General features: G+C 52.1%; 1 protein-coding gene and 1 pseudogene across 4 annotated transcripts in view; one reads left to right on the top strand and one right to left on the bottom strand.

Annotated features, from left to right (window-relative positions):
- KDM2B (lysine demethylase 2B) overlaps positions 1–23,376 on the bottom strand; it is a 122,609-nt gene that overhangs the window by 81,306 nt on the left and 17,927 nt on the right. The window contains exons 5-8 of one of the 3 annotated variants that reach the window (XM_081252386.1): positions 14,853–15,031; positions 14,550–14,656; positions 4,000–4,093; positions 2,632–2,785 (exon numbers count right to left, since the gene is read on the bottom strand). In XM_081252386.1, coding sequence (XP_081108512.1) covers positions 2,632–2,785; positions 4,000–4,093; positions 14,550–14,656; positions 14,853–15,031 — 534 coding nt within the window. Of the gene's footprint in view, positions 1–2,631; positions 2,786–3,999; positions 4,094–6,808; positions 6,828–7,830; positions 8,103–14,549; positions 14,657–14,852; positions 15,032–23,376 lie in introns of those variants that run through there. The other 2 variants (XM_081252388.1, XM_081252387.1) reach the window with 2 other exon arrangements.
- On the top strand, positions 17,512–21,178 carry LOC308627132 (ferritin light chain-like; annotated as a pseudogene). The gene is made up of 2 exons: positions 17,512–17,545; positions 20,524–21,178. The product of its transcript is annotated as a ferritin light chain-like (transcript).

Genomic DNA, 23,376 nt, shown 5'->3' with positions numbered 1-23,376 from the left:
AAAAGCTCACATGCAGTGGCGGGATTCCCCAAGGCTCTCTCCCCAAAGCCACATCCCAGCTACCACAAATCTCAGATGTGTGTCTGGTTCAGAGGGTGTGAGGACCCAAGATGCTCAGCTAGTTCAGTGACTCCAAAACTCTGGTCCTTTAGTTTTCACTGGTTGACAACAAAATAAGAAAAATGAAGATGGTGTAGATTCTCATAAACTCAAACCCATCAAATTTCAAGTAGTGACTGTCCTTTATTCTGGTATTACATACTCCCATCTTTTTTAGTGTCAGAATAGTCTTCCTTTCACGAAACATCAGCAAAAGTAGCTGACAGGTTGTTTTTTTTTAATTAGTGCCCATATTTAGCAAAACTATAAGATAATAACGTTGATATCAGTTCCCAACTTTTTTTTTTTTAACTTCATGAAATCAATGTCGGGGAACCACATGTACACCCTGCCCTTGAGAAGGTGACAAATTCCAACTATCCCTTTTTTGTTTCCCAAAATCCAGGAAAAAAAATCCTGGTGTCTCACTCAAGACTGTTAGGGCCAAAAGTCTTTGCTGAATTCTAAATAGACTCCTACCAGCTGCGGTTCAAATCCACGTCCCCTCTTCCTGCCTTCAACAGTCACACCCCTGCTGGGGCTTAGATGCTGCTTCTTGAGACCTTTTCCAACTTGCTTAAGGCACCAAAATTAACCCCCTTCCCATCCCAGATCGGGGGAAAGCAATGGGCCACCTCCCAGTTCTGAAAAAGGCCCTGTGAGAAAAACGCCTGTCCTCCCAGGGAGGCTAAGGGGGCCTGCACTCAGGGGACAGAGTTGGGAGGGACCTTGAGGATCCCAGAGTTCAGCCTCACCCTGCCCCCACTGTAGAGATGGGACAGTTGAGGCACAGAGAGGGGAAGAGACCAGCCCAAAGTCACAAAGACAGCAGCAAGGCCAAGAGCAAGCCAGCCTCCCTTTGAATCTACCAGGGCCGATTTTCCAACACCTGCAGAGTGGCCTTGAACACGCTGCAGGATACCACCTCCTTCCAGGGTGTGCTCCATAAATGCTGCCCACCAACTACAATTCCCTCCTGTCCCAAGCAGCAGTCCCTCCCCTCCCGGAGTCAAGCAGCTCCAAGGATGGACCTGGGGCCCTGACAACAAAGTCACCCCCACTAAACCCCGCCACCTCCAAATCCCAAACGTCCCTAATAGTGAAATCTCTGCCCAACTTTCTAGAAGAGCCCGCGTGTGCAGGTCCCATCCCCCCGGTGGGAACTGCCACCACAACTGCTCCCCCTTGAGTTGACACCGACTTGATGTCCAGACCCAAGGCCAACTCCAGTCCAACTCTCAGAAACCTAAGTGTGACCAGCTTCTCCATCCAATGGATCTTAGTGGCCTCAAAGGTAGGCCTTGGACCCTAAGATCCAAGCTTCCACTCAGTGGCAATTTCCCTGCAGGCTCCTTGGCATATGGCCTCTACTTGTGTACCTCCAGTGACGGGGAGCTCAGTGCCTAGCAGATCAACTCATTCCAATACCACTTGGCTATACCTCGTCTTCCAAGATATGATCCTTCAGCTGGCGGATGGCCATTACCATACACCTTCCCTTCCTGGGTGAAACCACCCAATCCCTCCTTCAAATTCACCTCACCTGACGTGGTACCCAGACTCTTCTCTCTCTCGAGGTTGACTTACCCGTGAGGGTAGGTCATTACAACCCACGAGGGACACAACCTCCCACGTGTGGCCTGACCCTCCCACTCTATACAGTGGGACTGTCACCTTCCTCATGCTGAGTAAAACACTTCCACTAAAATGCAGCCGAAGATTCCCAGGTCATCTGCCACATCCACTAGTGACTCGGCCTGTAACTGGTCAAAAGCCCTCAGCCCATCTCCCAGGAGCTGTAGGCAAATGGGTCTCGGTTCACTCAGTCCTCACTACCACCCTGGGAGGGCTTCCATTTTACAGATGAGAACACTGAGGCACTGAGATTAAGTCATTTCCAGGAAGTCAGGCTTGTAAGCAGCGGAGCAGGAATTTGAATTAGGGCGGGGTTTTCTGGCCCCGGGGCCCATGCTCTTGATTATTGCCCTCTGCTATAGTTGTAGTTAATTTTTTTTTTTTTTTTTTAAGGGGAGAGTCCAAGTACAGAAACTGACCTTGATCCCAATTACATTTCATCTTGTTCTGCAGGAAGGAAGCTGCCACTCTGGGCGCATTCCCCTCTACCCTCTTCCCCTGGGCCAACTCTCCCTTCTCCCCTTCCCAGCCATCAGGATGAAGTTGCCCCTCCCCTCCCCACAGGACCACCCTCATCCTCACCCTCAGAAATCTCAGCAGGGCATCTTGGAGGAAGGCATTCAAACTTCCCCTGAGGGAGGGCCCTCAGGAGGCTTTCTCCCCAAGAGAGAATTCTAGCTCACAGGCAGGAAAAAACAGGTAAGATGTGAGAGGCTATTTTTCCCTGCAGCCTGAGGCCTGCTTCTCTCCTTCTCTCAGGGACTGCCAAGGGCAAGGAGGCCCAGAGAAACCCCATCACTTGGCCTAAACGCCTGGCTGAGGCCACCGGGCCAACAGGAGGCTGCTAAGAGTCAGTGGCCGAGCAAAGAGCCCAGTGCCAGCCTCGCGGGAACCTACCGGAAGGGATGAAAAATGTGTAGCCCTGTTTCAGCTCAATTCTTTGGCATCGCTCCACACGGTCTCCCAGGAAGATGTCGCTCTGTTTGCCTGACAGCACCCACTCCTCGTACAGTGCCAAATTGTGCAAGGTTGGAGGAATCAGCCAAAAGATCTTAGGAGGAAAAGGAAGCAATCAGTTAAAGATCCAGGCCAAAGTCTCTGATTTCTTCCAGGCTCTGCCACAACCCAGAAGACAGCCCCACCTGCCTGGGATCACGGAGGGTGGGGGAAGACACATCCCCGGGGACCCTTCCAGGACCAGGCCCAAAGGGTCTCTGGGGTGTCAGGGAAGGCTGTGCCGCCCTTCTGGGACACCCCTTGCCCGCCTTTAGAGAATCTCCATTCCAGCTGAAACACCAGGGTGGGAAGACTTCCTGGACTGAGTGGAACATTCTTTCTCCTGAGCCGTGGGCTTGTCAGGGAGGTGGGGGAAGGAGAAGAAGGGGAATTTCCTAAGTTGTAGGATAAAATGGCCCAATAAATAAAACCAGCTTGTGCTGGCTCTGGAGAAGGAGGAAAAACATCTGGAACCAAGAGGGATGACTTCCTACCCGGAATTTCTTCCAACACATTCGGTTAAGACAAATGCACACGCAGACCCAGAGCAGGGCAGCACACACGTATTCTCGAGGAGCACCCACATCCATGCAGGGACCCCGACGTCCCCACGTGGACACGCACACAGGAGGAGACACAGCAGGAGCACCCTGAACGCATGACTCACGTCCTTTCTCTGGGTGATGTCTGTCCCTAATGTAAACTGTTCTTGCAGGCAACTAGACTTTTAAGTTAAAAGGTCCCAGTGCTGGAGCTGAAATTACAGCTGGGGGACATGAATGCTGGAGGTTCTTGGGAGCCAAATCTGGAGTTCTAATCTGGCCCAAGATGCGTAGGACACGGGATTGGGTAAGCAGGTGTGAAAGGGTGACCAGATGTGATGCAAAAGAGTTGACCTTGGGCTTCCCTGGTGGCGCAGTGGTTGAGAGTCCGCCTGCCGATGCAGGGGATGCAGGTTCGTGCCCCAGTCCGGGAAGATCCCACATGCCACGGAGCGGCTGGACCTGTGAGCCATGGCCGCTGAGCCTGCGTGTCCGGAGCCTGTGCTCCACAATGGGAGAGGCCACAACAGTGAGAGGCCCGTGTACCGCAAAAAAAAAAAAAAAAAAGAGTTGACCTTGACCTTTCCCTCCAGAAGAAGACAGAGGGTGAGAAAGTCCTCACAGGGTGGGGTCTGGCTGGAGGCGGGGGCAGAAGCAGAAAGGTGAGCGAGCCCCTCCCTGCACAAACAGCCAGGCATGTACAGAGGTTTGAAGAGACTCAACTCACCTTCCCACCCCGGAAAACATGGTACCAAACGGAAGTGCCTCCAAAGTCGATATGGAAGTCAGTGAAACAACCTTTCACGCTCATCAGACAGTACCTGCAGCACAGAAGCGGGGAAGCAGAAAAACAATTCAATGCCTGAAATCACAGGAGGTGAGCAAACAGCTTCAGAGATGCTTGACCTGCTGCCCTTTTATAAACGCTGACACTGGGGAATTTTCTTTTTTTTTTAGACCCAAATCTAATCGGAGTTCCCCACCGGGGAAGCCCCTGTGATCAGGTGGCGAATCTCAAGCATTGGCTACCTGCCCCCAAGGCTGGGAGAGGCATTTTTGTTTTCAGGTTCCCGCGAGAGAGCTGGCAACCCACAGGCCACTTGGTTCCTTCCTCGCAGACGGTTTTTACTCTTGCCCCACCCCTGCCTCCTACCCAAGCAAGAGGCTTCATTTCTGCTCCTTCCAGCTCCTATACCTGCAGTTCTCCCAAGCTGCCAGGCCCCTTTGCAGCAGCTGGGCCCTCTGGAATTCAGCTGTAAACCACCTGCATAGCTTGCCAATTACTAGTCCCCATTCATCTCCTCATTCATTCAACAATCACGTACTGAGAGGCAACCAGTGGTCCAGCCCAGAGCTAGGCATGGCACTTAGAGAAACGCACAAGACCCCTGCCATTAAGGATGAAACACTGTTAAGGGAGCACTACCCTGGGAGAGTTAAATGACAAGACGAACTGCAAATGATTGCAAAGTAAGCAATGCAGCTGAAAGTACAAGGGTACCAGCCGTAAAAGACCACGGTGTATGATTCCACGTATGAAATGTCCAGAGTAGGCAGATCTACAGAGACAGAGAGTGGGTTAGTGGTGGCCAGAGGCTGGGGGTGTTGGGAGGAAATGGGGAGTGACTGCTAATGGGTACAGGTCTTCATGGTGGGGTGACAAAAACGTACCAAAATTGATGGTGGTTGCACAACTCTGTAAACATACTAAAAAACATTGAATTGTACACTTGAAGTGGATGAATGGTATGTGAACTGTACCTCAATAAAGCTGCTAAAAAAAAAGTAAAGCGATAAAGATCCTCGGGGTGGGGGGGTGGAGTGGCAGAGAGGGAGGAAGGGAGTCAGAGAGGGAGAGCGCGGCCCTGAGCGGCTTGGACAGAGGGAAGGCATTCGGGAGAAGAAACCTGCCAGCAGCCCCGCTTCTAAGCTCTAGCAACTGCCAGACAACCCACCCTTCCTTACAGGAACTCACCCGTCCCCTCCCTCCTCCCTCCACTCGCTGCCCTCCTAGGGGTGGGCAGAGCTTAGGAGGAGGGGGGACAGACAGGCTTCCAGGTCCGGGCCTGGCAGACGGCGGTGCCAGGGCCCCCTCCCTCTCCCCCACCCCTTCCCCCAAGAGCCACAAGAGCACGGCTGGGGCAGTCCCCCACGGCTCATGCTCTCACACCTTGGCACCTCCGGAGGCCCGCATACACATGCTTACCCCACTGACCTCTTTTCCCCGCTGCACTTTGCTTTTCCGTGGTTTGGGAAGAGGAGAGGAATGGGGCGGGGTCGGGCAGGGAGGAGCCGGCAGCCTGAGAGGAGATAATGGTGGGGGCCAGGGGGGACGTGGGCTGAGCTGGTTAGGAGGCTGGAGGGTTCCAGGCGCCCCCTCCCTCTGGTTGCCTTTTGCACCTCACATTCAGGTGGACCCGGGGCTCGGCAGTATGCAGGCGGCGTGCCCCGCGTCCCTCCTCCGGATAGGCTGGAAGGAGCCTTAACCATGTGTCTGCAGGAGGCTGACAAATCAGAAGGCCTTCCTGCACATCAGAGCCCCGCTGCCTAGCAACCCCAGCGGAGGGGTGTAGTTGACAGCACAGGACGCAGCCCTGTCACGAAGACAGGCGCGGGCTGTGCTGCTGGCGCTGGGGTTGTTGAAGTCCCGGCTCCGGCTCCGGCTCCGGCTCCACTCTCTGCTGCCTCCTCCCAGCCCACCCAAGCCAGGTCCCCACTCTGAAGGCCTGGGTGATTCTCTTCTCTCCAAGGAACTGGAGGGGTAGGGGGCCTGCTAAGCCCCAGTCCACCCCACCCCCATGGACCACGCCGGCCTCTTCTCTCCAAGCACCACTTCAAAATATTAGTCCTCATTTTCCTAAAACCACTCTTCCTCTCGGTTTTCTTCTTCTCTTTCTTTAATCTAACCTTCGTTTCCACCTCCTCCAGGCCTGAGCAGAACACAGTCTGGGGAAAACAATTTAAGTGTTTGTGGGGTGGAGAAAGGCGAGGTGCTTCCTTCGGTCTGCAGCTGGATACCCACCCAGGGGCCCAAAGCAGGAAGGAGAGGAGCTTGGCTCTTGGGCTCCGGGACCCAAGTCTCCCCGGCCAAACAGGTCGTCCACCTCCAACCTGCCAATCTCCTGCCGCAGTTCCAGCCTCCCCAGCACACGCGGAAACGGAATCCCTGCGAGCTGCGGCTGCTGCGTACAAGGGAAAGTTCTCCAAGTTGAGCCTGCGTCTGCTCTGCCCTCCCAGTCACCCTCCAGCACCCTCCGAGGCCCCTCGGAGCTTGGGGGCGCCAGTTCCAGCCCCGCCTCTCCATGAAAGGCCCCTCCTCCCATGTCCCTCATTTCCTGGCTGCCAGGCGTGGGCCGCCCCTCCTGCCGGGCAAGTGCACGCTTTAGGGTGGCCAGGGGAGCTGGGACGGGGCGGCTTTTGTCCCGGGCCCCTGCAGCCGTCACCCCGCCTGCATCCTCGGCTGCCCCGCACTCATTCCCCGTTTCCCCCCTCACTCCTGCTTCTCGCTCGCTCTGGCGTGACGCCTTTGCACTGACCTCTAACAGCTTCCTCTTCCAAAGCACACCGCAGTCACATGGGCACCCCGGCTCGGTGCCACGGCCGCTAAGCTCTCGCCGCGGCCGGCCAGCCGGCCTGGTTTCCGCCTCGGCCGCCCCCTGCCCGGAAAGCCGCGCCCCTCGACACCCCCACTCACGGCGCGGGCGGCTTCTGTGTAGGACACCCTCCAAGTTGGCGGATGAAAATCCCGTTCCCCCGACCTAAGCTTTTGGGGGCTTCCCGCCTCCCAAGGCCGGGGCTGGCTGGGAAGGAGCGTGGTAGGAGGGGGCGCTGCACCTGCAGCACCAACTTTGGGGCGCTGCCTCTGGCCTGGGGAGGCGGGGCAGCCCCACCCCGCCGTTTTCCCTCCAACTTAGCGAAACTCCCCCGGCAGCCCAGGCGGCGTTCCCTCGGGCAAAGGTCTGGCGGGGGGACCTGGAAAGCTGGCACCGGGTGACGGGGCTGGAGGCGCCGAGCGCGCGTGCACACACGCTACACACTTACACGCAGCCCCGGGAGACACAAAGAGCGGCTCCGTGACGCCGGCCGTGCAGCCCGCGGGAGGGAGGCGACCCACACCCCGCCCCGGTGTGCCCCGAAGGAGTGAGGGGCTCCCGGGCAGCCCCGGGCCCGCGGGGTGCAGCGCAGGAACGCCCGCCCGGCCCCGCCCGCGGTTACCCTCGACTGCAGCGCGGCTCCCGGGCGTCCCCTTTGGCGGCTGAGGCTCGACGCTCGTCCGGCCCCGGCGACCAGAGTCGAGCCCCCTCCACGGTGCTGCCAGGCCCCTGTCGAGGACCGCGGAGCCCTCGCTCGCTTCGTTCTTTTCTCGGGGAGCCGGGCGCAGCCTGCGCTCATCCCCGCGCAGAAACTGAACACCCGCGCGGCACGGCGGCTGCCAGGGAGGCGGAGGGAGGCCGCGGCGGCGACAGGGAAGCGCGCCCGACCAGCGCCAGGGGACGCCGCCGCCCACGGCCGCCCCCTCGCCCGGGCTGGGTGGGAGCACGAGGGTAGCTCTCCCCACCTCCGTTCTACTTGCAGGCGCTCGGGGACTCCCGCACGCCCGTTTTCAGGGAGTGTGGACGCCGTCCTGCTGCTGAAGGCGACGACCCAGCAAAACCACCTTCCTGAAACGCACCCCTCGGGGCAAAGCTATAGAAAGGACCAGTGCCAGGGGGTGGAGGGCTTGTCTGATTCCGGGTATGGCAGCCCAGAGATCAGGGATGCGGCTCTGGCCCTAAAACAGACTAGCTGTGACCTTGGACAACCACTTCCCCTCTCTCAGCAGCTTCCTTGCCCTGGGGGCAGGGAGGTGACCTGACGTTCATCCGCAATCTAAGATGCTCATTTGCTGCGCCTGCCCCTACCTGCCCCCTTAGTAGCTGTGTAACCCCACGTCATAGAACTATTGTGGGAATTCATTGAGATAAACACTTTGATTACTTAATCCAATCTTCACAACAGCCCTGTAAGGTCATTTGCAGGACTGTACCCATTTTACAGATGAGAAAGCAAGACAGGCTCGGAGGTGGTGACTCACCCTGATCACTACCCTCGTAGTGGGGTGCTTACCCAAGCAGCCTGTCTCAGAGTTTCTCAGCCCTTCTCCCCAGGTCTCCCTGGTAAATCCCAAGATCTCAAGAAGCAGAGTCTGCAGGTTACAGCCAAACCTCAACCACTAACTGAAGCAGTCAGTCCAGCTCAAATCAGAAATCCCCCCTCCAGGCCACACTCATCAGGACCACAGCCCTCTTCCCATCCCACCTTTCCCCCATAAACCACAAGGGGGGCCAGGAGATGGTGGTATGGTGTCTGCAGGGGCAGAAATCAAACTTCTGGATTCTTTGGCCAAATCCCATTCCCTGGGCTACCCAGCATTATTAATTAATAGGTTCCAATTATCAAGTGCTCATAATAATAGCTGCTTACATGCATGATACCATTTTATCCTTAAAACAACCTAATAATCCCCATTTTAGGGAACTGAACGTTAAGCCATTTAAAGGTGGTCAACGCCCTGGCCCAGGGTGTTGCTTCCTTGTGTCATTTACTGGATGGCTCACCCATTAGTACCTCCCTGATGGCCTGCTGTGAGGTTAAACTGTAAACTCCCTGGAACTGGTTGAATTTTTTACCTTATGTATGCTTTGCCTATTTAAAAGAAAAGATAGTAATGACAAAGACTATCCCCGACCTTAGATTTGAGCACCAGTCACTGAATTAAATGAACTCAGAGAGGAGAAGGCCCTGACAACAGGATCAGGCTGTCCACATGGGAGACATATTACTTTTCTCTTTTTTTTTATTTTGTAGTTTGGCTGCACCACGCAGCATGCAGGATGGTTCCCCGGGCCTCCGCAGTGAAAGCACCGAATCCTAACCACTAGACCACCAGGGAACTCCCCCATATTACTTTTTAAGTCACAAATGCCCAGATCCTTGTGAGTAGGGACCACACCAGATTCATCTGTGTAAGTGCAGTACCCAGCAACAGCCCTATAATTATTCTAATCAGCTATGTGACACTGGACCAAATCTTTCCCCCTTCTGGATCTCAGCATTCCATTTTTTAAAACTAGTCAGGGCCCTCTAACTGGTGGCCCTTACAGATCAAACCAGGCCCTAGATATGCTTGGTTTCGCCAGCACTCTTTAAAAAAAAAATTTTTTTTTAAAGGCTGCCTCTCCAGTTATCCAGAAGCCACACCAGCCCCTACTGTCTTACACTCAGCTGCTACCTCCATTACTGCATTGAACCACTATGATTTCCAGCTTCTTTGTCTGTTAAATGGGGATAGTAACCTGCTTCCAGTATCATTGAGATCTGTGTGCTAAGTGTCTAACACAGCACCTGGGGCCATACATGGCACCACAGGAAAGGCTGGCTCTCTTTGTTCTTCTTTTCAAGGTAGAAGGGAAAAGCCAGGAATCCAGAGACCTGGGTCCGGGGCGTGGCCCACATGTGACATGAGCAGCCTCTCTAGGTCAGTTTCTCTATGTGATATATTACACAGGGACGATCATTTATGATGCCAGCAAACACGGTTGCTGAGAGCGAGAAGGTAAATGTCGGCTGTAGAGATGCCCTATGCAAATGTGAGGGAAGGTAGATTAAAAAGCAGAGGATGCCAGGATTCCAATGGCAGCTGCAGCCCCTGTGTGTCTACAGGAGGTCACGTAGACAAACATCTTATCCCAACCACATTTCACATCCACTGCAGGCTCCATCTTCCCCACATCATGGAGGGAGGCAGAGCAGGGATGACAGGATCACCACTTTGTAAACTGAGTCTCTAAGAGGAGATGAAAGATTTGCCATAGCTCAGAGAGTGACAGAGGCAGCCCCGAAACTTGGTCATCCCAGCGCCTGTCTTCATCCTGTTCCAGCTGCATACCCCCAGAAAGTGCATGGGAAGAAAATGCAGTCAATTTTCAATTTTGGGGGGCCAAATGTAGGCTTTACACGGGATCCCCTTTTGGCTGGGCTTTTGAGCTCTTTCAGTCCACTGTATATCTCTAATACACCAGCAAACCTCATTTCTGCAAGCCCAGTGGGCTACAGGAGCAGGTGAGAACAGAAAAGACTCACTAATTTCTTTCTGGAATACCCAACGGTCCTAAGTGAAAAAGGTGTGCCCATGTCGTAGACCCAGGAGATTGTAGAGGTTTTAAAACCTGTCCACAGAGTCTTTGAGAGCTCCCCACCCCTTCCAAAGGCAGGGCCAAATTCCCCTCCCTTGAGTGTGGGTAGACTTAGTGACTTGCTTTTAACTACTATAATATGGCAGAAGTAAACAGTATGTGACTTCCAAAATTAGGTTATAAAAGGCACTGTGGCTTCCTCCTTGCTCTCTCTCAAACCATTTCTGGCGGAGGGAAGGAAGCTGCCATGTCATGAGGACACTCAAGCAGCCCAATGGAGAGGCCTACATAGTGAAGAACTGAGGCCCAGGCCTGAGGCCCAGGCCTAAGTTTTCGGTTTTGTTTTGTTTTGTCGTGCCGCACAGCTTGTGAGATCTTAGTTTCCTGACCGGGGATTGAACCTGGGCCCTCGGCAGTGAAAGCACAGTCTTAACCACTGGACAGCCAGGGAACTCCCCAGGTCTAAGTTTTGACACAAGCTCATTCAAGACTCTGAGCCAGAATCACCCAGCTAAGCCACACCCAGATTCCTGCCCTACAGAAGCTGTGAGCTGATGCTGCTAAGACATAAATTTTTTTAAGTTGTGAAGTTTTAGGGTAATCTGTTATGCAGCAATAAACAACTAATACAGGGGTACTTCCAAATCATTGTCACTGTTTGTACGATTATGGAATTTTCCAAGACAAATAATTCTGTACAGTCAAAACATTTCTGTGGGGCAGCAATTAGGGGCAGTGGGGGAGGCCATGGCAGAAATGCATTGGTGCAGCTGATATTCAGCCTACCCTGTCATCATCTTTTTCCTTTATCCTGCTTCTTCATGAAGCTTATCACCTCCTAAATTATATTATTCACTTGTTTGCTGGCCTGTCTCTTCTCCCAGCCAGAATACAAGCTCCATGAGAAGAACTTTGTTTATTCACTGTATTCTACCAACTACTTAGAAGAGTGTCTTGCACAAAATACAAAGTAAATGCAGCAAGAGGTAACTAATATACTAGTATACTCTTTTTCTTTTTTTTTTTTTTTTTTGGCCATGCCATGCAGCTTGTGGGATCTCAGTTCCCCAACCAGGGATCGAACCTGGGCCACAGCAGTGAAAGCACCAAGCCCTAACCACTGGACAGACCGGGAATTCCCACACTAGTATACTCTTTAGAAATCTTTGTCTCCCACAAAGTTGCAACTACCCCTTTGACAACTGTCTCCACCCCTTGTCTTAAATAACTGAACCAAAACCCATTAAAATTCCTAACCCCCTCACCATGATCAAACGACATAAATCCTGGAACCAGGGAGAAGTCAGTCATGGGTTTGTAACCCTCCTCTCGTCCCCCCTGCAAACCCTCAGTTCAGGTGGCCCTTCAGCTGTCTCCACTCTCCAGGCACTTCCAGCATGGAGGCTCTGTGATTTCTAGAAAGTGTCGTTTTAATTAAATTCCAAAGAACCATTCTATGATCCCAGAGGACTTCATCATCATGGGATTTTTACCTTGCTTATTAACTGAAATCAGCATTCTTTTCAGCCGAACAAGTGGACTACTTCCAAGGTGACAATTTCCTTCCTAACAAGGTTCAAATCCTATAACAAGTTCCCACGGCCACTGACAGGGTTTGTAAGTCTATTTGCCACATAGTCCAACCAATAGGTCCAAGACATGTGGTTCTAGAAAATTGTGTGTGAGCCTTTTTCTGGTAATTAGATAGAATTCTCAACGTATTAATAGAGCTTACTATTTAAAGGAATCTTTCAATAAAGTGTAGAATATACTGAATATCTCAGAGAGGCAAAGTAGATATTAATTGAAATCTGTTACCCAAGGCTGTCTATTTTACCTTCCTAAATACATGTCCTGTTTGTCATGTGTTCTCCTCTAACTATCATCTAGATGATGCAGTGGTTCCTCATACCAGTCTGCCCCCACCTCCTTCAATCCACTCGGCAGCTGCAGAATTTGCAGAATACCAATCTGAACACATACCTCTCTGCTTAAAATCTCAGAGGTTTCCGACTGCTCTTAGGAGAAATACAGACCCCTCGCTATGACACTGTCAGGCCCTGTCAGCCTGACCCACCCCGCATCCTGCACCATTGACCTTCCCTTGATCTGCTCCAGCCCCACTGGCCTTTCTTTGGCAAGTCCTTCAGCCCCGCCCTGTCCCCAGCCCTCCCCACCATCCCAGGCTCTCTGCACACAGCCAGAAAAGCTCTTCCCAGGCCTCTTCACTTAAGTAACTCCTCTCCCCTTTAGGCTGCAGCTCAGGGTGGCCTGCCCTGCCCTCCCTATCCCAGTGAATCCCCCAGTACACGCTCCCATAGCACCGTGGGTCTCTGCCTTGTGGCCTCATCACAGCTGCAAATTTCCATTTGTTTCTCTGATGGTTGGACTAACATCTGTCTCCTGAATAGACTGTAAGCTCCGTGAGGGCAGGGAGCTCATCTGGTTTTCTCCCTGCTGTGTTCCCGGTGCCCGACACCAATCAGATGTTCAGTTTATAGGCTGAATCAATCAGTCACTCAGTCAACGAGGGTCAGGACCGGCCTCTCACTAATCTGAATCTCACACTCTTTCCTCAAGCTCTGCCTCCGGGATTCCATCAAGGACCTTGGCACTTGCCTACTGCCATCCCTCCCCCCCTTCCATCCCATCTCCTCTGTCCTTTAAAGCCCAGGTCAATACCCCCTCCAAGATGATTTCCTGATGCCAGCAGCCCAAAAGGATTCCTTCTCTCCCCATTTGCCTTCTGGGAACCTGTTTCCCTCTGCCGAGGATGAGAGCTGCACACATTACCCTCATGTTAATGGCACATTCTCCAGAAGATAGGGGCTTTTTCTCCTGTTCATCTTTTACTTCCCTGTTCCAAGGGCTCCATAAATTTTAATGTGATCGGATCGGAACAAAACAGAATTGAAAACCCTCCTACCAACCCCTCCTTGAGCCCAGTCTTTCCCTTTGAGGCAGCCCAGATCCAAGGGGTGTAAAGAGCTTCAGCTTTGAGGGTAGAAAAAAATGTCTGAGAGGTAATTAAAGAGAGAGAGAGCTTGAAAGCAAAACCTTGAGAAGCCCAGGGCCAGCGTGCTGGCCTCCCTTACAAAGCCTGGCACAGAGTTTGCATTCAATATGCACTGAATGAAGGGCTGAGTGAATGAAAAGTTCACAGCCTTTAAGCTCCTGGGGTCACTCCTGGCAGCGGGGCTGAGCAGAGAGATGCTAATGGATTTGGAGTCACCAGAGCCAACTCTTCTAGGAAGCCCAAAGCAATAGCTCTGCCTGGGCCACCAGCACCTCCTTCTCATTTTGAAGATGGAAACACAGAGGGCCTGAGATGGTACAGGCCCCAAGGCGACTTCCTCATCCCAAGGGTCCGCCACTCAAGTCCTAGAACATGGAAGGTGCTCGTAGCTACCTCTGCCCATGTTAAATAATCAGTCTCAGGACTTACTGGTCCCACCACATGTAGTGATGTCCCTGCAATTAGATGTGGCCACCTTCCCAGCCCACCACCAACCTCCCGCTTAGAGGGCACCGTGTCTCTAAGGAATGTCTGGTGAGGAAGTGGCTCCTGGCTTTTTTCAGGTAAGGTTCTTCTCAATCAGAGGTCCCAGGTCTCAACAGCAGGAAGCAAAAAATACCAGACCCCTTCCCAGCCCTTGGCAAAAGTAAAGTGTCCATGGCAGACTCCTAAAAATCCACTCCCAGGACACGCTGTCACTTGGAGGGAGAAGATGAATGTTTGACAAGTACACATACACACACGCACGTGCACACACACACACACACGTGCACACACACACAGATGCACACAGAGATGGTTCCCATTACTCTTCCTCCTCTTCAGATCACATCCCTCCAGGGAGAGCTGGCAGGGAGGCCAAAGAACTATCTGGACGGAGAATCCAGACCCGGAGCAGAACGCAGAGCCCCTGCATTCCAGGGAAGCAAGATGCCAACCTGCCCACACCAAGGACCCCCAGCCCTCACGTCCCAGCAGCGACCCCGCAGGGCCCTGGCCTCAGCCCAGGCTCACTTCCAGCCCCCGCCCCCAACAAGGCTGAAAGCCACCCCCTCCCAGGCCCCGCCGCCAGCCAGGCAGTCTTACTTCTTCACTTTCGGGTACTTCATCTCTGCAATGGCATTCGTGGCTTCCGTCTGCTTCTCCTTCAAGTGCTGGGGCCACATGTTATCCACCCAGTCCACCAGGTCTACCTGAAATCCAGCCAGACCACCGTCAGCGCCTCCTGGCTTCGAGTGCCCTTAAGCTGGACCCCATCACCACACCTCAACCCTCCTCCCGCTTCCAGACGCCTCCCGCCCTCTCCCTGGGCCAGCGCAGGCTGGCTTCGCGCAGGACAAGGAGGCGGAAGGTGGCCGGGGAGGGGACCGCAGCCGCGGGGGCGCCTACCACGGTGGGACGCTTGACCAAGTGCTCCAGCTTGGTGTGGCTGAACTCAAGGCTGATGACGTTGTACAGCTTGTCCCGCTGGGCCTCGGGCGTCTCATAGTATCGCACAAACTGGGACATGCTCATCTCCGTGCCTTTCTGGGTGTTCACGTCCATCACATCCACCAGCCGCCGGCTACCTGGGGGCAGAATCCACAGGCTGGTGGCTCCAGCCAGCTGGGGGTGCAGATCCTACTTGGGAGGCCCCGTAAAACAAAACCTGCCCCTGCCCTAGCATCCCCCATATGCCTCACCCTACGCCCTGTCTGCTCAATTACCTGGTCCTATCAGTTTTCCTCACCAAGTCACTCTCCGATCTTAAAACGAATCGCTCCCCAGTCCATCTGCTTCCCTCCACCACAACTAACTTGCCCCAAAATGCTCAGTTATCGAGCTGCAGAGCTGGGATTTGAAGCCAATTCCATCTTATGCGAGAACCCAGGTTCTTAATTCTTTTTTATTTTTGCGGTACGCGGGCCTCTCACTATTGTGGCCTCTCCCGCTGCGGAGCACAGGCCCAGGACGCGCAGGCTCAGCGGCCATGGCTCACGGGTCCAGCCGCTCCGCGGCACGTGGGATCTTCCTGGACCGGGGCACGAACCCGTGTCCCCTGCATCACCAGGAGGACTCTCAACCACTGCGCCACCAGGGAAGCCCCAAGGTTCTTAATTCTTAACCCCCGAGCCCCACGTCTGCCCTATGCAATACTGAATCTTGATCACATGCTAAGGGTGAAAAATGATCCCCGCCTTCAGTGGCTGGCTTGTGGCCCCACAGATCCAGGGAAGCCTTGGAGAACCGCTTTGTTTTTGAGTCAGGAGTGCAAATCCACCAGGGGGCATCCCTGAACTTTGCTGGAAATGCTGGCCATGCTCTGGGCAATGCTGGCTCCTTCCTTACCAGGGCTCCTGGAACAGGTGGGCTCTGCTCAGCTGTTCTGGAAAGCCCACCTGTCAGAGAACCTGCTATGTTAGAGTGGGGGAGGGGAAGAGAACAGGCCCCCAAGCTCTCTCCGCTTCCTGGCTGGCCTCCAGCCTTCCACCTCCCCTGCCTCTCCTCCCTCACCTTGCTCAGGGTCCCATCTGCAAAGCCCCCTGAGGAAGGGGATTTGCTGGGCAGGTAGGTGATGGGAATCACAGCCCTAGAGGCTGGTGCAAGTCGGCATTAAAGGCCTGGAGCTCAGCTGCCCCATCAGTACAATACAGTGGTTAAGCTAAGACTCTGTGGGTTTGAACCCCAACTGGACCTCGGACCTCTTAGCGTCTCTCAGTTTCCCCATCTGTAACATGGGACAAAAATGGCAGCCAACCTATGGGGTTGTCCTGTGACTTAAATGAGATAATGTACATGAAACATTCCTGAGAAGTGCCTGCAAGTAGGAAGTGTTACCTAACTGGCCAATTTCATTTATAATTACAGGTGGAGAAAGTGACGTGGTGGGAAATCAGAGCCAGTTAAATCCCTGCCAGCCAGTCCAAAAGGACAGACCACTTACCATCCTAAAACATAACCAGGACGGCTAATGGGGGGGATGGGGGGGGGGTTATGAGGGGTGATGAAAATGTTCTAAAATTGACTATGGCAATGACTGCACAAACTCTGTGAACAAATGAAAAACCATTGAATTGTACACTTTAAATGGGTGAATTGTATGGTATGTGGATCATAACTCAGTAAAGCTGTTATTAAACAAAAACACTAGGCACTAAATGACCAACAAAGTTGGCTTTTCTAAAAAATATTTTTTTTCTTTCAAAAGTCTCCTACCCACTTAAAACATACCTAATAAAAAATATAAATTATTCAGCCATAAAAAGGAGAGCACAGGGCTTCCCTGGTGGCGCAGTGGTTGAGAGTCCGCCTGCCGATGCAGGGGACACGGGTTCGTGCCCCGGTCCGGGAAGATCCCACATGCCACGGAGCGGCTGGGCCCGTGAACCATGGCCGCTGAGCCTGCGCGTCCGGAGCCTGTGCTCCACAATGGGAGAGGCCACAACAGTGAGAGGCCCGCATATCACAAAAAAAAAAAAAAAAAAAAAAAAAAAGGAGAGTACAGACGGTCCCCGACTTACCATGGTTCAACCTAGATTTTCTGACTTTAAGATGGTGCAAAAACGATACACACGCAATAGAACTGTACTTGGAATACTGAATTTCGATCTTTTCCCGGGCTAGTGATACGATCCTCTCTTGTGACGCTGGGCAGCAGCAAGGAGCCGCAGCTCCCAGTCAACCACAATCACAAACAACCGAAACACTTACAGCCATTTTGTTTTTTCACTTTCAGTACAGTATTCAATACATTGCATGAGCTTTTCAACACTTTATTATAAAATAGGCTTTGTGTTAGATCATTTTGTCCAACTGTAGGCTAATGTAAGTGCTCTGAGCACATTTAGGGTAGGCGAGGTGAGGCTATGAAGTTTGGTAGCTTAGGTGTATTACGTGCATTTTCAACTTACAATTTACAATGGGTTTATTGGGATGTAATCCCATCATAAGTCGAGGCAGATCTGTCCTAGCGATACATGCTACCACATGGATAAACCTAAAAACATGATGCTAAGGGAAAGAAGCCAGACACAAATGGTCACGTGTTACATGATGTCATTCATATGAAATGTCCAGAATAGGCAAATCCACAGAGACGGAAAGTAAGTGAGTGGTTGCCAGGGGCTGGGAGTGAGGGAATGGGAGTGACCGCTAAGGGGTATGAATCTCCTTTCGGGGTGTTGAAAATGTCTTAGAACCAGCAGACGGTATGGTTGCATAACACTGTGAATGTACTAAATGCCACTGAATTGTACATTTTAAAATGATTAATTTTGGGACTTCCTTGGTGGTCCAGTGGGTAAGACTCTGCGCTCCCAATGTAGGGGGTCCGGGTTTGATCAGGGAACTAGATCCTGCATGCCGTAACTAAGAGTCTGCATGCTGCAACTAAAAGATCCCACGTGCTGCAACCAAGAGTCCGCATGTCACAACTAAAAGATCCCACATGCCCACATCTAAAGATCCTGCATGCCGCAACGAAGATCCCACATGCTGCAACTAAGACCTGGCGCAGCCAAAATAAATAAATATTTTAAAAAAAGAAGAAAACTGGAAAATGATTAATTTTATGTTATGTAAATTTCACCTCAATAAATTTTTTTTTAAACACAATTCTTCTCCTGAACAGAAGAAGGATGTGGGTAGAAAAGGCCTGTTTTTTACTTTTTTGAGCACTAACAAGGCTTCCAGACCCCTGCTCCCCAACACAATCCCCAGGGCTCCCTGTGCACCCTCGCCCCACTCTGCTCCTAGCCAGGTGCAGGTCCCCACCCTCAGCCAAAAAGGGAAGTCAGGACTTGGAGTGGTTAGAGTCTTGAGGAGCAGCTGGAGCTGAGCGGGGCAGGAGGGAAGAGGCCTGGGGGTGGGAGAGGCCGAGGGGCTGTATCTGGAGCGCTTCTAAGAATAGCTTCCTGGGTGTGCACCGGCTCCCCAGGTGTCCTGGAAGCCTCAGCTGGTGGGAGGAGTTGGAGTGGGAATAGAGGGAGGAGGAAGGAAAGTCGGTTCTTCTGGGTGCCTGGGCTCCATAAACCTCCAGGAAAACACAAGTGCACCAGTAACCGGATTCAACCCCGCTGGGTTCCAGCCCACAGGTGAGGATGAGAAATGCAGGAACATTAGCACACTTCCTAGGGAAGCAGAACAATACGGACTGAAGTGACCGTTGGCTTAGGAGTCTGACGAATCTGAGATAAAGGCCAGCTCTGAAGCAAACAGCAGTTGAGGAAAAGTTTCTCTCCATAAATATATGCCAGCCAATAAATGGCAAAGGAGGGACTTCCCTGGTGGTCCAGTGGTTAAGACTCCATGTTCCCAATACAGGGGCCCCAGGTTCGATCCCTGATCAGGGAACTAGATCCTGCATGCAGCAACTAAGAGCCTGCATGCGGCAACTAAGAGCCTGCATGCCTCAACTAAATATCCTGCGTGCCGCAATTAAGACCCTGAGTAGCCAAATTAATTAATTAATTAATTAGAAAAAAATTACTCTGTGCTTCCACTGCAGGAAGCACAAGTTCAATCAGATCCCTGGCTGGGGAACTAAGATTCCTGCATGCAGTGTGGCATGGCCCAAAAAAAAACGGGGTGGGGGGAGGAATGACAGAATTAATTAGACCATCACCACTTTGCAGCCCCTGATAAAATAATGGAGATAGACATCAATGACTGCTAACAACAGAGAGAGAGAGGGAGAGAGAGAGAGAACCTAACATGTGCCTCCTGATGGATCTATGAGGCAGTCAGAATAAAATGAATGAACTAATGAATGAATTAGTGAGAGAGACAGACTCCGAATCTGATCAAGCATCTATATCCAACTACCAATTTACAGAAATGACAGAGAATGGAAGAGCATGTTAAGCTACTCCAAGGCAAAATCCAGGCAATGAAAAAATCTACAGGTCAAACAATCCAAAGGGAGATGGAGGGAGAGCCCAGAGATGATTAATAAGAGACTGAAAAGGCACCTCAACCAATCACAATGCAAGACCATTATTTACATCCTGACTCATACAACTGTTAAAAAAAAAAAAAAAGTAGGGGGACATCCCTGGAGGCAGAGTGGTTAAGAATCCGCCTGCCAATGCAGGGGACATGGGTTGGATCCCTGGTCCAGGAATATCCCACATGCCACGGAGCAACTAAGCCCGTATGCCACAACTACTGAGCCTGCGCTCTAGAGCCCACGAGCCACAACTACTGAAGCCTACGCGCCTAGAGCCCGAGCTCCGCAACGAGAGAAGCCACCGCAATGAGAAGCCCGCGCACCACAACCAAGAGTAGCCCCCGCTCCCCACAACTAGAGAAAGCCCGCGCGCAGCAACGAAGACCGAATGCAGCCATAAATAAATAAAGACCATTTTAAAAACAAAGTAGGGGGCTTCCCTGGTGGCGCAGTGGTTGAGAGTCCGCCTGCCGATGCAGGGGACACGGGTTTGTGCCCTGGTCCGGGAAGATCCCACATGCCGCGGAGCGGCTGGGCCCGTGAGCCATGGCCGCTGGGCCTGCGCGTCCGGAGCCTGTGCTCCACAACGGGAGAGGCCACAACAGTGAGAGGCCCGCATACTGGAAAAAAAAAAAAAAAAAAAAAGTAGGGACTTCCCTGGTGGTCCAGTGAGTAAGACTCCGCACTCCCAATGCAAGGGGCCCAGGCTGGATCCCTGGTCGGGGAACTAGACCGCATGCATGCAACTAAGAAGTCCGCATGCCACAACTAAAAACCTGGTGCAGCCTAAATAAATAAATAAATATTTTTTAAAAAGAAACTAACATTTATGCTATATATGAAACAACTGGAAATTTGAACAATGGATATGGATATTTACTCATTTTAAGGAATTTTTAAAATTCCTTAGTTTTTAAGGTTCCTAGTTTTTAAAAGACCAGGTGTGGGAGTGCACTCCATGGTCCTGAGGATCTGTCTCTTGCTTCAACAACGTTTGGAAGGAACAGACTCAGGGACGCCCCTTCCCCAAGCCTCCAACCACCCTCCAGCCATTTTTCCAGTGGTAACCTTCAGAACGAGCCACTCAGGCATCCGGGGCCTCCAGGACCAGCCAACGCCATTTTTTGCGCTTAGCTCCTTATTACCGATCAACTGTGAGCTCCCAGATGCGTCAGAAATATTCCACCGCAGTGGAGGCTGCCGTCAACCGCCTGGTAAACATGCATCTGCGGGCCTCCTACACCTACCTCTCTCTGGGTTTCTATTTCAACGGTGACGATGTGCCAGGGGGTGGCTCTGGAGTGCGTGGGCCACTTTTTCCACAAATTGGCAGAGGAAAAGCACGAGGGCACCAAGCATCTCTTGAAAACGCAAAACCAGCGTGCAGAAGCCATCCCAAGATGAGTGGGGTAAAACCCAGGACGCTATGGAAGCCACCATTCTCATGGAGAAGAACCTGAACCAGGCCCCTCTGGATTTGTATGCCCTGGGTTCTGCCCAGGCAGCCCCTCACCTCTGTGACTCCCTGGAGCCACTCCCTAAGTGAGGAGGTGAAACTCATCAAGAAGATGGGTGACCACCTGACTGACCTCCGCAGGCTGGCTGGTCCCCAGGCTGGGCTGGGCCAGGATCTCTTTTAAACACTCACCTTCAAGCAAGACTAGGAGGCTTTGAAGCAGCCTTTGAAGAGCCCCTCTGGTGTCAGGGCTTCTGCCTGAAGCCTCTCAATGCAGCCACTAGGCAGCTTTTTAACCACCTTGGAGCCCTTTCCCAAGCCTTGGACCAAATGGAAACAATTAAGCTTTTTGAGGAAAAAAAAAAAAAAGGCTAGGTATGATAATGCTATTGTGATTACGTTTTTAAAAACCCCTGCTCTTGTAAATCAACTATACTATACACATTTAGAACTATATACTGAAAACTTTTGGGATGAAATGGCATGATATCTCAATATGCTTCAAATATTGCACAAAAAGAGGCAGTGGATGGGGGGGATGGAAGGGGCAAGACCACAGATTAATGGGTATTGCGGCTGAATGATGGGTACACAGGAGTTCATTATACTTTGTCTATTTTTTTTTAAGATTTTGTGATCAAATAGAATTTTTTTCTTAGTTATCTACTTTATACATATGAGTGTATACATGTCAATCCCAATCTCCCAATTCATCCCCCCACCCACCCCCACCCCGTCTGTCTACTCTTGTTGCTTTTCAAAATTCTCTCCAATCAGAAGTATTTTTATAAATTCCAGCTGTTACTAGCTCTATGGCTTCAGGGACTCACTTACCCTTTCTAGACTTGGACGGTCTTTATTCGTAAAACGGGCCCTTCAATGTAAGAGAGTCTAACACCACGTCTGGCACATGGTAGGGTCTGCAACACATTTACACACCAGCTACTAAGCAGGTATGGAAAGGTCCATGTGGCTCTGAATACAAAGTGAAGAGGGTCCCAATCAGACAGAAAGGGAAAGGGAGCTCTTTCTCCCCCATATGTGGACTTCTCAGAGAGACCAATTTTAGCTCTGAAGCCACAGCCCCATCCAGGTTCTTTATGCTCACTTCAAGAGCCAGGCTGGAGGCATAGGTACCTGACTTTTTCTCCATCAGTGATGGCTCACAGGAGACCCCAGAATGAGCAGTGGGAGCCTCAAGGGCCCCTGGGACAGTGCCTAGAGCCCTGGACTGAGCCCTAGTCCCAGCAACCCTGACTGCCCCTGCTCTAGGCCTCAGCTGCCTCACATGAAAAGGCAGGAAGAAGTTGGCCTTTATAATTTTTTTTTCCGTTGCCGCAGATCTCTTCCTTCAAACAGAAGCTTTGATGAGAGCCAAATACATAAATAAAAACAAGCAGCTCAGGCTGAAGCGGGAAGGGGGTAGGCATTCAGAATTCAGAGCTGGATTCCTGGGATTTCCCTTTGAAAACCACTGGGTTAGGTCATTTTTAGGTCCTCTTCCAGGGCCAACATACTGATTTTTAGCCTAGTTTTTTTTCTAGTTACTTTTTATTGGAGGATAGTTGCTTTACAATGTTGTGTAGCCTAGTTCTTAAATACTCAGATCATATCCCTTAAATATGAACTGGGCAGAGTAGAAGGAAGGAAGAGGGAAGAGGTGGAGAGGCTTGCCCAAGGGGTCACTGGGGACACTTGAGGCCTGCCAGTCCCTTACAGTCTGAGCTGGGAGATTAAGCACCAGGCCTCCATCTTCTCAGGTTCCAGTCCGGTCTGCCACTGGCGGCAAAGGGGAGCTGGGCCTAAGTGCTGGGTCTCTGAGCAGGAAGCTCAGCCCCGGGCAGGAGGCAAGTGGCCCAAAAGGACAGAAGGGACACATGAGTGCTAAGAATGGAATGCGGTACTCCAAGCTCTGGGGAGCAGCCACCCCTGGGGCAGGTGACAGGGACAAGGTGCCTTTTGGAGCCTGCAAGGGATCCACAGCGCTGAAACTCAGGCTCCTGAAGTCAAGGGGTTACAGGAGAAATTTTCCACGTCAGAGCGGTGGCTGGGGTTCCTAAGTAGGCCACCTGCTCAGCAGCAGCCCCTCCCCTCCTCATTGGTTCTCTGAGCTCACAGGCTACACACACATCCAACAAATTCCAGCTGCAGAAATTAATCCGTGGCCCCATGGCCCTTGCTTTGAAGGCTCCCTCAGTCAGTTCCAAGAGCCACGGGCTCAGAGCCAGAAGGAGGCTGTGGAAAGTCACCTTGAAGGCTAACAGAAAGCCTGCACGGGCACTGACCCCAAACCCCCACTGAGCCCGCTCTTCAGAGACGGCACACAAGTGTCCCACATCATAGTTCTGGAACGTTCTCTATCATCCTCAAGTTTCTGGACTGTTTTGTTTCTGCTCCTTGGGAATATCTCCTCATCCACCTCGTAGAGCCAGAGTTTATTATCAAGAGCACCGGCCACGGTTCAAACACTGCTCTACTGCTTCCCAGCAGTGAGGCCTTAGGTATATCCCTGAACCTCTCTGGGCCTCAGT

Source organism: Mesoplodon bidens (genome assembly GCF_964165515.1).
Source record: "Mesoplodon bidens genome assembly, chromosome: 13".
NCBI classification, from domain to species: domain Eukaryota; kingdom Metazoa; phylum Chordata; class Mammalia; order Artiodactyla; family Ziphiidae; genus Mesoplodon; species Mesoplodon bidens.
This window is presented reverse-complemented; position numbering and strand designations above follow the sequence as displayed.